Here is a 14,573-nt window from a genome sequence, read left to right on the forward strand (position 1 = left end):
TGGGCAACCCTCAGCTTTGAAATCTAATCACCCCAAGGAAATCCAAGAGAAGGGGATGGAGACAGACTTAATGCAAGAGGCGGAGCCCTGCCCCTAACTTTGCTAGGCCAGGCCATGCCCAGGATGCGGAGCCCTGAGCAGACTTTTACCTGCTGATTCCAGCAGGGACTGGCAGGGACCATTTGGTCCCTGGGCCTGGGAAGAGACTGTGCCCCACATCAGGACCATCTGATATGGACATCCCTCTGGTCCACAGCTGTCCACCAGAATGGCAAAAAGGCACTACAGGCAAGGGGGGTTAAGTGCCCCCACTGCGTGTGGAGGGAACACAGTGACCTGCCAGGTTTCCTGTTTATGAAGTTTTGGCTTCCTGTTCTTTTATTTCAAAAGCTATGCAGGGAAATGCAAGCCACAGACACAAAACTGAAAGTAAGAACTTGGTCTGGTGGCCGATAACTCAGGGGGGCCTGGGAAGCTGCTGGTGCTGCTTCCCCTGGACTGAAGAGGTGATTGTGGCCTGGAAGTGGGGGCACTGGGCTCAGGGGGTCTGCAGCCCCGGAGGAGTCTGGGGCACAGATGGGAGAAGGACAGGCCACATGCAGAGGTCAGCAGCTGTAAGACCCCCCTAACTGCACTCTTCCGCTTTGTCCAGAGCTTCCCGTTGGAGTGAAAGAGGAACTACCACCAGGAAGGGGGAAAAAAAGAGGAAAAAAGAAAATACTTTCTGAGTTTCTCTCAGGGTTTGACTTCCCAGGGCCTTCTTAGCCTGGTAAACTTCTGCTCTGGCCAGGCCATTTGAAAAATCTGACCTGATTCCCCCAGCCCCTTCCAGATGTCTTGAGGCCCTGACCTGCTTGCTTTTTTTCATCAGAGTGTTCAGAGCTTCAGGGGTGGGTGGGTGGGAGAGTAGTGGAGTCCCTGGGACCAGGTCCCTTGGTTTGAAGCTTAAGGACTTTTGGAAAGGCTGCAGTGTGTTTAGTGTTCTGGTTCAGACCCCCTCTCTCTCATATTTCTCAATCTCCTCCCTCCCCTCCCCCAACTCCTTGGCCTTCGTGGGTTGAAAATTTGTGAAAGCTGCTCTCAAGAAACATTGGTATTTTAAATGGAAGATAGAGATCCATTTGAAACTGGGCCAGGTCTCCTTCTTTTCCAAGAACACAAATGCCTCAACTTTGGGGCAGAGACTTGTCTTAAAACTGGGTGTGGGTTCCTGTGTCACATTTAGGTCTTTTATCCATTTTGAGTTTATCTTTGTGTATGGTGTAAGGAAATGGTCCAGTTTCATTCTTCTGCATGTGGCTGTCCAATTCTTCCAGGATCATTTATTGAGGAGACTGTCTTTTTTCCATTGGTTAGTCTTTCCTGCTTTGTCGAAGATTAGTTGACCGTAGAGTTGAGGGTCCATTTCTGGGTTCTCTATTCTGTTCCATTGATCCGTGTGTCTGTGTTTGTGCCAGTATCGTGCTGTCTTGGTGATCACAGCTTTGTAGTAGAGGTTGAAGTCAGGCATTGTGCTGCCCCCAGCTTTGGTTTACTTTTTCAACATTCCCCTGGCTATTAGGGGTCTGGTTGCAGAAGGGGAGGTGAGTGGGGGGATGGAATAACTGGGTGATGGGCATTAAGGAGGGCATGTGATCTGATGAGCACTGGGTGTTATATGCAACTGATAAATCATTGAACACTACATCTGAAACTAATGATGTACTATATGTTGGCTATTTCGATTTAAATACAAACAAACAAACAAACAAAAACTGGGTCCGGGTATCCTCAAGCACTCTGGCAGAGTAAGGATGTGTTAAAAAATTTGTTCCTTTCCAGATGTTGGGCAGCCTACCTGTGCCACTGTTTTCATAACATATCGCTCTTGGCTCTGTCATAGTTTTCATGGTGCAGACACCCCAGCTGCCTGATCCCTGCCCTGGCTACTTCCGAGTATGCAAAACTTTTGGTTCTCAGATGGACCACAGCAGTAAACATTCTGCAATTCTGCAAATATTTGGTGATTGGATAAGAAATGATTAGTTCCATCTTGTTTTTAAATCCTTCTAGCCACCCTGTGCCTTTTGATTGGAGAATTAAAGTCAATACTGATAAGTAGGGGCTTGCTAACACCACCTTACTGGTTTCCGACTGTTTTGTGGTACTCTGTTCCTTTCATTTCCTTTGCTGTCTTTGTAGATTATTGATTTTCTGTAGTAGTATACGTTAATTCTGTTTCGTTTATGCTTTGTGAATTCACCATAGGTTTGGCTTTGTGGTTACTATGAGGATTACATAACATGTCTTATAGATATACTAGTCTATTTTATGCTGATAACTATTTAACTTTGCTTACAAAAACTTTACCCTTTTATTTCCCCCTCAATGATTTGTGTTTTCAGTGTCATAATTTACTTCTTTTTATAATGTTGTATCCATGAAAAAATTGCTGTGACTATAGTTATTCTTAACAGTTTTGTCCTTTAAACCTCTATGCTCAAGTTGTGTTACATTCCACCTATTACAGTATTAGAATATTCTGAATTTGACTGCATATATTTGCTGTATGTATCTTTACCAGCATGTTTTCTAATTTCATGTGTTTTCTTGTTACTGATTAGCCTCCTTTTGTTTCATCTTGAAGAACGCCTTTCAGCATGTCTTGTAAGGTAGTTCCAGTGGCGATGAACTCCCTCAGCTTTTGTTGGTTTGGGAAAGTCTTTATCTCTCCTTCATTCCTGAAAGACAACTTTGCTGGGTAAAATATTCTTGCAGGTTTTTTTTTATCCCCAGCACTTTAAATATATCATCCTGGTCTCCTAGCCTGCAAGGTATTTGTAAGAAATTTGTTTTCTCTTGCTTCTTTAACGATGCTCTCTTTGTCTTTGATTTTAGACAGTTTTGTTATTTTGTGTTTTAGGTTGAAAGTTTGGGGTGACCTGTTAGCTTCATAAACTTGGATATCTAAGACTCTCCCCAGATTCGGAAAGTTATCAGTTATTATTTCTTTAAATAAGCTTTCTGCTCATTCCTCCTTCTCTTCTCCTTCCGAGAGTCCACCAATGCATAGATTATTTCTTTGAATGATATCATATAATTCATATAGGCTTTCTTCACTCTGTTTCTTTCCTTTTCGTTTTGCTTCTCTGGCTGTATGATTTTAATAGACCTGTATTCTAGTTCACTGATTCTTCTGCTTGGTTGAGTCTGCTGCTGAAGCTCTCATTGAATTCTTCATGCTGTCATCGTAGTCTTCCTCTCTAGGGTTTCTGCTTGACTTACTACAATGCTTTTTATTTCTTTGTTGAACATCTCATGTTGTTCATGCATTGTTTTCCTAATTTAATTTAGTCGTCTATCTGTGTTTTCTTATAATTCACTGAGTTTCTTTAGGAGGGTTCTTCTGAATTACTTGTCAGACACTTCATAGATTTCTGTTTCTTTAGGGTCCATCATTGGAATTTTATTAGTTTCCTTTGGAGATGGTGTCATGTTTCTTTGCTTATTCATGATTCCTGTGGCCTTGTGTTGGAGTCCGTGCATTTGAGGATATAGGCACCTCTCCAGTCTTCATAGACTAGCTTTGGAAGGCCAGCTCTTCACTAGTCAGTTTGTCCAGAGATTTGGGTGGGAAGTCTAATGGTGCCCGTGGGTGGGCTTGCTGTTGGAGTCCCTGGGTGGCCTGATGCTGAAAGTAGTTGAAAGTCTGGAATGGCTGTACTCAGCCTGATGTTGAGCCCTAGTGGGACCCTGGGTTCATAGGTGCTGCTCCATGGACCTGAGGTTTGTGGGTATTGGTTGGGAGCCTGAGTTCACAGGAGTCATCCAGGGCCATGGGAGTGAGCTGGTGCTGGCATGTGCCAAGAGCCTGAGTTTGCTGGAGCCCACCATGAGCCTGTCAGGTGACATAGGAGCTGAGAAGGGCTGGGTGAGCCGGGAATGTGGGTTCACGGGAGCCCATTGGAACTGCCTGTGGCCATAGGAACATTGTAGGTAATGGAGTGGATCAGGAACCTGCATTCATGGGAACCCTTTAGGAGCCTGAAGCTGTCAAAGATACCTGGAGTTATGAGGTTTCTCTGTGGCCCCTGAGCCACCAGGGGCTGCTGGAGCTAGCTGGCATATGGGTGGGCCAGGAGCCTAATTTCACAGGGGCCCATGAATCTGCCTGGAGCATGCAGCTTGCCTGGAGCCACTGGAACTGGAAGGTTCCAGGGTGAACCAGCAGGGTCTGGTTTCGTGGGGCCTTGTACAGCCTGGTGCTATGGGAGCTGCCTAGGGCCCTGGGTGCCGCCAAGCATGAGCCAAGGATTCCACCTGGGGCTGCTGGAGCTGTCAGATGACTGGGTGCAATGAGGGCCTAGATTCTTGGGAGCCTGCAGGGAGTCCTGCCTTGGAAGCTGCTGGATCCGTGGATGGTGTCTGGGACCTCTGGATCAGGCAGGCATTGGGGTGAGCTGGTTTCTTGACTCATGGGAGCCTGCAAGGGAGTCACAGAGTAGTCTAGGGACACTGGATCCAGCAGGTACTTGAATGAAATGAGCCTGCCAGGACCCTGGTTTAAGAGGAGTTACCTGCTCATTAAAACTGGCAAGCACTGGCAGGGAGGAGGCCCTGGGTTAGTGGGAGCCTGCAGGGAGCTGCTTAGACCTTCTGTGCCTCAAGCTGATATTGCTCAGTTTGAACTCCTGGAAGAACTGGTAAGAAATGTTTTTGGATCATGTTGTTTGTTGAATACTCTGAGAGGGGTAGGCTGCATAGGGTTAAAGTGAAAGACAAGGAAAGATCCCATTCTAGTCAGACTTTGGGGCCAGGGATGCATATTAGTGCCTAACATTTGTTGTATTCTCTGCCTGGAACACTGTAGCATATTTTAGATACATTCATTCATGTAATCTGTATAATTAACCTACAAGACTAGTTGTATTGCTCCCATTGTACAAAGAAGTGTGGTAATCATATAGTTTACCATCCAGATTGGGACATTTTAAGACATGAAAGTGACAATAGTGTTCTAGAACAATAGACATAAACCGGGACTTTCCTAAACTGGGATGTTGGGTCACTTTCACTAAAGTAATTTAGGATCAGAGACATTGAATGAGTTAAACTCAAAATTGGGACAAACTGAACTCCAAAGTCTACACTTCTCAATATTACCGCACCACCACCCACAAAGAGAAGGCTGTAGGGAAGAAAGGCTCAAGAATAATATGAAAGAAAGATACACACATGTTCACTTTCCGTGTTTTACAATAGGACTTCCTGAAAAGATATAAAGGCCCTTCTGACCATTGGATAGCCTTAGCAGAGAATTATCACATCATATTTGGAAATGGACAGACAACACTGAATATAGTGTCTTGTACATTTTGAGATTTCTTTCTACTGTGATTATGTCTGGTCATAGATATGCACTGTATTTATTAGAAAAATTTAGTATCATATACTGCAAAATGGGGTAAGAAATATAAATCCTTTTTATGCTCTTCTATTTATTAAATGACTTTAATAAATAATGGGAGAAAATTACAAACTGGCCTGTGACCTTTTAAAAAATTTTGTTAACACATTCAAAATTCTCTTACTGGCAGTTACAGATATATAGGAAACTTTTTAATGTGCTAAAACTAACATTTATTTTATGCTTTGTATTTTAAAACATTAGAAACACTGACAAAGTGCTTTTTATGCTTTAATTCTCAGTGTTTATGTTTTAAATTACTGAGTGCTAAATAAATATTATGCTGATAAAAAAATACTATTCTTTATTTTACCCTTCATTGGATTTAAAATTCTGCTTTTATCCCAGATTAAATCACAAACAGTTAATTACTTGAAGCCTTTAAGCATTCAATACCCAATGTTAAAGCTGTTTATGTACTATAAAAATGTTAAAAATTTTTATAGCATTAGCTACATTGTATTGATGAGTTTCCAAAAGGACAAAATAGCAATTTATAGAGCATCCTTTCTCTTGTGTACTTCCATTTCTTCTTCTTTGTTGGTATTTCTGTCAATTTCTTCTTGTCTGTGAAATTTTTATCATATATATATATATTTTTTAAAGATTTTATTTATTTATTTGACAGAGATAGAGACAGCCAGCGAGAGAGGGAACACAAGCAGGGGGAGTGGGAGAGGAAGAAGCAGGCTCATAGCGGAGGAGCCTGATGTGGGGCTCGATCCCATAACGCCGGGATCACGCCCTGAGCCGAAGGCAGACGCTTAACCACTGTGCCACCCAGGCGCACCTATCATATATATATTTTTAAGGCCTTGTTTGGATGCGTACAAATTCATCTCATTTAGGAATTAAATCTTTTTTCCAGTTAGAAGTAACTTTAGTTCATCCTAATAATGCTTTTTGCCTAACAATCTGCTCTATTGTGGGTTTTCAAAGAGGAGGAACTAGATATAGGGACTAGCACAGTGTCTCAAATATAGTATATGTTCAAAACATGTCTGTGGATACGCCTTCATGATTGTAAGACTCTGTCTTACTTGCTTAGTTTCTGCTTTTTGATAAAAAAGAAAAAAAGCAAAATTTCTCCAGATGTCTGGAAAGTGAAAAACAAACTAAAAAACTGCAAGATTTTATATTGATGAACTGTGTGTGACTGACTCACAGATGAAATTTGAGTCAAACTGTGGCCCTAAATGACCTAGTATTTTTTTACAAACTAGGTTCCAAGGCATCTATCTGAGGCATGGATTCCATTTCTTTCTTTTTTTTTGTAAATTTAAATTCAATTAACCAACATATAGTACATCATTAGTTTTTGATGTAGTGTTCAACGATTCATTAGTTGCCTATAAACCCAGTGCTCATCACATCACATGCCCTCCTTAATGCTCATCACCCAGTTACACCATCTTCTCACCCACTTCCCTTTCTGCACATCTTAGTTTGTTTCCTGGATCCAAGAGTCTCTCATGGTTTGTCTCCCTCTCTGATTTCTTCCCATTCAGTTTTCCTTTCCTTCCCCTATTGTCTTCTGCACGATTCCTTGTATTCCACATATGAGTGAAACCATGTGATAATTGTCTTTCTCTGCTTGACTTATTTCACTTAGCATAATCCTCTCCAGTTCCATCCATGTCAATATAAATGATAGGTATTCATCCTTTCTGGCCTGAATAATATTCCATTGTATATATGAACCACATCTTGTTTGTCTATTCATTTGTTGAAGGACATCTTGGCTCCATCCACAGTTTGGCTATTGTGGACATTGCTGCTGTGAACATTGGGGTGGAAGTGCCCCTTCTTTTCACTACATCTGTATCTTTGGGGTAAATACCCAGTAGTGCAATTGCTGGGTCATAGGGTAGCTCTATTTTTAGCTTAAGGAACCTCCATACTGTTTTCCAGAGTGTCTACACCAGCTTGCATTCCCACCAACAATGTAAGAGGGTTCCCCTTTTTCCACATCCTCTCCAACATTTGTTGTTTCCTGCCTTGTCAATTTTTGCCATTCTAACTGGCATAAGGTGGTATCTTAGTGTGGTTTTGATTTGTATTTCCCTGATGGCTAGTGATGGGGAGCATTTTTTTCATGTGTCTGTTGGCCATTTGCATACCTTCTTTGGAGAAGTGTCTGTTCATATCTTCTGCCTATTTCTTTTCTTTTTTTTTTTTTTTTGGTGGTTTTTTTTTTTTTAATGATTTTTTATTATATTATGTTAGTCACCATACAGTACATCCCCGGTTCCGATGTAATGAAACTAATGTTTCATTAGTTGCATATAACACCCAGTGCACCATGCAATACATGCCCTCCTTACTACCCATCACCGGTCTATCCCATTCCCCCACCCCCCTCCCCTCTGAGGCCTCAGTTTGTTTCTCATAGTCCATAGTCTCTCATGCTTCATTCTCCCTTCTTATTACCCCCCCCTTCTTTATCCCTTTCTTCCCCTACTGATCATCCTAGTTCTTATGTTCCATAGATGAGAGAAATCATATGATAGTTGTCTTTCTCTGCTTGACTTATTTCACTTAGCATTATCTCCTCCAGTGCCGTCCATGTTGCAGCAAATGTTGAGAATTCGTTCTTTCTGATAGCTGAGTAATATTCCATTGTATATATGGACCACAGCTTCTTAATCCAGTCGTCTGTTGAAGGGCATCTCGGCTCCTTCCACGATTTAGCTATTGTGGACATTGCTGCTATGAACATTGGGGTGCATATGGCCCTTCTCTTCGCTACGTCTGTATCTTTGGGGTAAACACCCAGTAGTGCAATGGCTGGATCATAGGGTAGCTCAATTTTTAACTTTTTAAGGGACTTCCACACTGTTTTCCAGAGTGGCTGTACCAGCTTGCATTCCCACCAACAATGTAGGAGGGATCCCCTTTCTCCACATCCTCTCCAACAATTGTCTCTTGCCTTGTCTATTTTTGCCATTCTAACTCTTCTGCCTATTTCTTGACTGGATTATTTATTTTAGGTGTTGAGTTTGATAAGCTCTTTATATATCTTGGCTATCAGCCTTTATCTGTTATGTCATTTGCAAATATCTTCTCCCATTCTGCAGGTTGCCTTTTAGTTTTGTTAGCTGCTTCCTTTGCCGTGCAGAAGACTTTTATCTTGATGAAGTCCCCATAGTTCATTTTTGCTTTTGTTTCCCTTGCTTAGAGATGGGTCTTGAAAGAAGTTGCTGCATCTGAGCTCGAAGAGGTTACTGCCTGTTTTCTCTAGGATTTTGATGGATTCCTGTCTCACATTTAGGTCTTTCATCCATTTTGAGTTTATCTTTGTGTGTGGTGTAAGGAAATGGTCCAGTTTCATTCTTCTGCATGTGGCTGTCCAGTTTTCCCAACACCATTTGTTGAAGAGACTGTCTTTTTTCCATTGGATATTCTTTCCTCCTTTGTCAAAGATTAGTTGACCATAGAGTTGAGGGTCCATTTCTGGGTTCTCTATTCTGCTCCATTGATCTATGTGCCTGTTTTTGTGCCACTACCATGCTGCCTTGATGATCACAGCTTTGTGATATAGCTTGAAGTCAGGCATTGTGCTGCCCCAGCTTTGGTTTTCTTTTTCAACATTTCCCTGGCTATTTAGGGTCTTTTATGGTTCCATACAAATTTTAGGATTATTTGTTCCAGATCTGTGAAAAATGTCGATGGTTTTGATAGGGACTGCATTGAATGAGTAGATTGCTCTGGGCAGCACAGACATTTTAACAATGTTTATTCTTCCAATCCATGAGCATGGAATATTTTTCCATCTCTTTGTGTCTTCCTCCATTTCTTTCATAAGTGTTTTGTAGTTTTTAGAGTACAGATCCTTTACCTGTTTGGTTATGTTTATTCCTAGGTATCTTATGGTTTTTGGTGCAATTGTAAATGGGACGGATTCCTCAATTTCTCTTTCTTCAGTCACAGTGTTAATGTATAGAAATGCCACTGGTTTCTGTGCATTGATTTTTTTTTTTTAAAGATTTTATTTATTTATTCGACGGAGATAGAGACAGCCAGCGAGAGAGGGAACACAGCAGGGGCAGTGGGAGAGGAAGAAGCAGGCTCATAGCGGAGGAGCCTGATGTGGGGCTCAATCCCAGAACGCTGGGACCACGCCCTGAGCCGAAGGCAGACGCTTAACCGCTGTGCTACCCAGGCGCCCCCTGTGTGCATTGATTTGGGATCCTGCTATGTTGCTGAATTGCTAGCATTTTTGGGGTGGAGTCTTTTGGGTTTTCTGCATAAAGTATTGTGTCATCTGTGAAGAGAGAGAGTTTGACTTCTTCCTTGGTATTATGAATGCCTTTTATTTCTTTTTGTTGTCTGATTGCTGAGGCTAGGACTTCTAGTACTATGTTGAACAACAGTAGTGATAGTGGGCATCCTTGTAGGGTTCCTGAACTTAAGGGTAAAGCTCTCCATTTTTCCCCATTGAGAATGATTAGCTGTGGGCTTTTCATAGATGGTTTTTATGACGTTGGGTTATGTTCCCTCTATCTCTATACTTTGAAGAGTTTTAATCAAGAAAGGATGCGTATTTTGTCAAATGCTTTTTCTACACCGAGAGGATAATATGGTTCTTGTCTTTTCTTTTATTAATGTAATCTATCACGTTGATTGATGTGCTAATGTTGAACCACCCTTGCAGCCCAGGAATAAATTCCACCTGGTAGTGGTGAATAATCCTTTTAACGTACTGTTGGATCCTATTGGCTAGTATCTTGGTGAGTATTTTGACATCCATGTTCATCAGGGACATTGGTCTGTAATTCTCCTTTTTGATGGGGTCTTTGTCTGGTTTTGGGATCAAGGTAATGCTGGCCTCATAGGATGAGTTTGGAAGTTTTTCTTTCACTTCTATTTTTTGAAACAGCTTCAGTAGAATAGGTATTATTTCTTCTTTGAAAGTTTGGTAGAATTCCCCCGGGAAGCCATCTGGCTCTGAACTCTTGCTTTTTGGGGGAGGTTTTTGATTACTGCTTCAGTTTCCTTGCTGGTTATTGGTTTGTTCAGATTTTCTACCTCTTCCTGTTTCAGTCTTCGTAGTTTATAAGTTTCCAGGAATGCATCCATTTCTTCTAGATTATCTAATTTGTTGGCATATAGTTGCTCATAAAAATTGTATTTCCTTGGTGTCGGTCATTATCTCTCCCCTTTCATTCATAATTTTATTAATTTGGGTCCTTTCTCTTTTCTTTTGGATAAGGCTGGCCAGAGGTTTCTGGATCTTATTAATTTGTTCAGGGAAGCAGCTCCTAGTTTCTTTGATCTGTTCTACTGTTCTTTTGGTTTCTGTTACATTGATTTCTGCTCTAATCTTTATTATTTCTCTTCTCCTGCTTAGTTTAGGCTTTGTTTGCTGTTCTTTCTCCATGTCCTTTAAGCGTAAGGTTAGTTTGTATATTAGGATTTTTTCTAATTTTTGAGAGAGGCTTGTATTTCTATGTACCTCCTTCTTAGCCTTAGCCTTTGCTAAATCTCAGAGGTTTAGAACCCATGTGTTTTCATTCTCTTTAGTTTCCATGAATTTTTTAAGCTCCTCTTTAATTTTCTGATTGACTTATTCATTCTTTAGCAGGATGCTCTTTAACTTCCAAGTGTTTGAGTTCCTTCCAAATTTCCTCTTGTGATTGAGTTCCAGTTTCAAAGCACTGTGGTCTGAAAATATGCAGGAAATAATCTCAATCTTTTGTTATCAGCTGAGACCTGATTGTGACCCAGCATGTGGTCTTTTCTGGAGAAAGTTCCATGTGCAGTCAAGAAGAATGACTCTTCTGTTACTTTAGGATGGAATATTCTGTATATATCCACAAAGTCCATCTGGTCCAGTGTGTCATTCAAAGCCCTTGTTTCTTTGTTGATCTTCTGCTTAGATGATCTGTCCATGCTGAGAGTGGAGTGTTGAAGTCCCCTACTATTAATGTACTATTATCAATATGTTTCTTTACTTTGGTTATTAATTTGTTTATATAATTGGCTGCTCCCATGTTGAGGGCATAAATATTTACAATTGTTAGATCTTCTTGTTGGGTAGACCTTTTAAGTATGATATAGTGTCCTTTTACATCTCTTAATACAGTCTTTGTTGTAAAATCAATTTGTCTGATATGAGGATTGCTACCCCAGCTTTCTCTTGAGGTCCATTAGTGTGGTAAAAGGTTTTCCACCCTCTTACTTTCAGTCTGGAGATGTCCTTAGGTCTAAAATGAGTCTCTTGTAGACAGCATATGGATGATTCTTGCTTTTTTATCCAATCTGATACCCTGTGTCTTTTGGTTGGAGCATTTATCCCATTTATATTCAGAGTAACTATTGAACGATATGACTTTAGTGCCATTGTATTGCCCATAAAGTCCCTGTTTCTGTAGATTGTCTCTGTTTCTTTCTGGTCTGTGTTACTCTTGGGGCGTCTCTTCATTTACAGTGTCCCACTTAATATTTCTTGAAGGGCTGGATGGCTTGCTGGTCACATATTCTTTCAGTTTCTGCCTGTCCTGGAAGCTCTTTATCTCTCCTTCAATTCTGAATGACAGCCTTTCTGGATAAAGTATTCTTGGCTGCATGTTCTTCTCATTTAATACCCTGAATATATCTTGCCAGTCCTTTCTGGCCTGCTAGGTCTCTGTGGATAGGTCTTATGTTATTCTGATAATCCTCCTTCCATACACAAGGAACCTCCTCTCCCTAGCTGCTCTCAGGATAGCTTATTTTTCTCTGTTTGCAAGCTTCACTGTTATATGTTGGGGTGTTGGTCTATTTTGATTGATTTTGGGAGGAGTTCTCTCTGCCTCTTGGACATGAATGCTTATTTCTTCCCCAGATTATGGAAGTTCTCAGCCATGATTTGCTCAAATATACTTTCTGTCCCTCTCTCTCCACCCCCTCAGGAACCTCAACAATTCTGACATTAGTTAATTCAGGGCATCATTAATTTCTCAAAGACTTTCTTCATGGGATATTCGTTGTCTTTCTCTCTTTTCCTCAATTTCCTTCCTTTCCATTAGCCTGTCCTCTAGATCATTATTCTCTCTTCTGCCTCATTCACCCTAGCTGTTAGAGCATCCAATTTTGATTGCATTTCATTCACAGCATTTTTAAATTTGGCCTGATTAGATCTATCTCTGCCCTTAGAGATTCTGTACTGTCATTTATGCTTTTTTGCAAGCTTAGCTATTAACTTTGTAATTGCTATCCTGAATTCCATCTATGACATCTTGCTTATATCCATATCATTTAGCTCTGTGTCAGAGAACATTGCCTCTGGTTTTTTCTTTTGTTGTGAATTCTTCCTTCTAGTAATTTTTCCCAAAGAAGAATAGGTGAGCGAGTGAGGAAGAGTCCAAAATATCAACCAGGACCCACAAAATACACCCTAGACAAATACAAAGTGGTCAGAAACCATAACCGAAAAGCAAATAAAACCAAAAATGAAACAAAACAAAAAAAAAAAGAGGGGAGGGAAGAGACTATTATCCTGCACGGTGGAAAAAGCAAGGTAATCCACTTGTTTCTGAATGAATTTGGTCTGCTTGTTAGAAGACATTACATCCCCAGATTGCAAAGAAAACTATATATATATATATATATATATATATATATATATATATATATATATATAATTGAATAGAGTGAAAAAAGTACTAAAATGAAGCATATATCTATAAAATATAGATGTATAAAATAAAAGTTAAAAAGCAATTTAAAAACATAAGTTGGTACAATAAGAATCTAGTTGAAATGGGAAAAAGATAAGAAAAAGAAGTGGAAAATTTTAGACCGAAAGATAAATGAATTGTGAGAAAACACCTGGAACTCAATATACTATTTTCCCCTGGTGAAAAATAGTATATTTACAGTCTTGTGCAATCCATAAGCTTATCGTTCACCTATTCTAACAATCTGTCTTCTGGGGAAGGGGACTGCTGTGCTGCTTCTCAAGTGTCTTTGCCTGGGCAGAGTTGCCCCACCCCTTGCCAGAGGGCTGGTTTCAGTGTAAACTGGTCCTGCTTGTGGCTTTTTTACCCTGGAGGCTTTTTGAGCCTCTTTAGAGGATCAGAGTAAGTATGGTTGTGCCTAGTTGTCCTGCCAGAGCTGAAAGATCTCGGTTCCCCTCTTCAATAAACCCTCTGGGACAAACAGTTTTCAATTTTGTGTGTGCCAAACTCTGCAGACTCTTGTGGTGCTTGTCCACCATGATCCTACCAAGGGGAGTCCTAGGGACCTGTGTCACTGCCCTTTGTGTGTCCAAGAACTGAGAGCGGTTGTGGGCTCCTGGGTGTACCCACTCTGATGCTCTGGGCGGAGTGCTGGGTGTCCCCCTACTGTCCTTTCTGGGGCCACCACCGCCCTGAGAATTGTTGCCTGGTTGTGGGAGCAGCTGTTTTGCTCCTCCCAGGGGATGGTAAATGGCCCTCGAGTTCCAGTCCTTTTCAGGGTGCTCAGGTAAAGAGTGGTCACCCGACCAGCCTGGCTCATGGTTTATGGCAACCTGAGCTGAGAGTCCCCTCCTGGACTCACTGACTGTAACCAGTTTCCTGCTCTCCCACTTGGGCACTCCACTAGTTCAGGCATCCCCATTCCTTCTGTGTCTCCTTAGATCCTCAGACCACAATGACCCACCTAGAATTCTGCCCTTTTCATGCCCTGACCCCCTTTCAGAAAGAGAGATCTCTCACTACAGCAGATTTCTAAGGGTTCTGATTTTGCACCCCAGTGTTATATCACTTTCTGGTAGCCAGCTTATGGAGGCTCCCTCCCCTCCATTAATCTTCTGCTATATCCCCACAGATTCAGGTCTCCGCACCTCCTACCTTGCAGAAAGCAGTCGCTTTTCTACTTGTAGACTTCCAGATATATTTTTTTATATCTCAGGCTGAATTTGTGGGTGTTCAGAATGGTTTGACAGATATCCAGCTAAATTCAATGGACTGGATTAAATGAGGTCCCCTACTCTTCCACCATTCCATTTCTTACCAGCTGTGACCTTGATCAATTACCAAGCCCCTTAAGCAGAGTTTTTTCATATGAAAAGTAAGTATAAAATACCAGTTTCACTGCCTAGCTATCAGATTCGAATGAGCTAACAGATAAAAGTCTTTGCCAGTGTATCTGGCTCATAGTA

The 14,573-nt window shown here is 41.2% G+C and overlaps 1 protein-coding gene across 1 annotated transcript in view; it reads left to right on the forward strand.

The window, feature by feature from the left end:
- Window positions 1–561: 561 nt before the first annotated feature.
- Window positions 562–14,573, forward strand: part of CLEC2D (C-type lectin domain family 2 member D) — a 33,742-nt gene continuing 19,730 nt past the window's right edge. The window contains exon 1 of the mRNA XM_087855606.1: window positions 562–604. Coding sequence (XP_087711732.1) covers window positions 577–604 — 28 coding nt within the window. The 5' untranslated portion in view covers window positions 562–576. The remainder of the gene's footprint in view (window positions 605–14,573) is intronic.

The sequence above is a fragment of the Ursus americanus genome, chromosome 25 (genome assembly GCF_024610735.1).
Source record: "Ursus americanus isolate L20-20 chromosome 25, mUrsAme1.1.p, whole genome shotgun sequence".
Lineage (NCBI taxonomy): Eukaryota > Metazoa > Chordata > Mammalia > Carnivora > Ursidae > Ursus > Ursus americanus.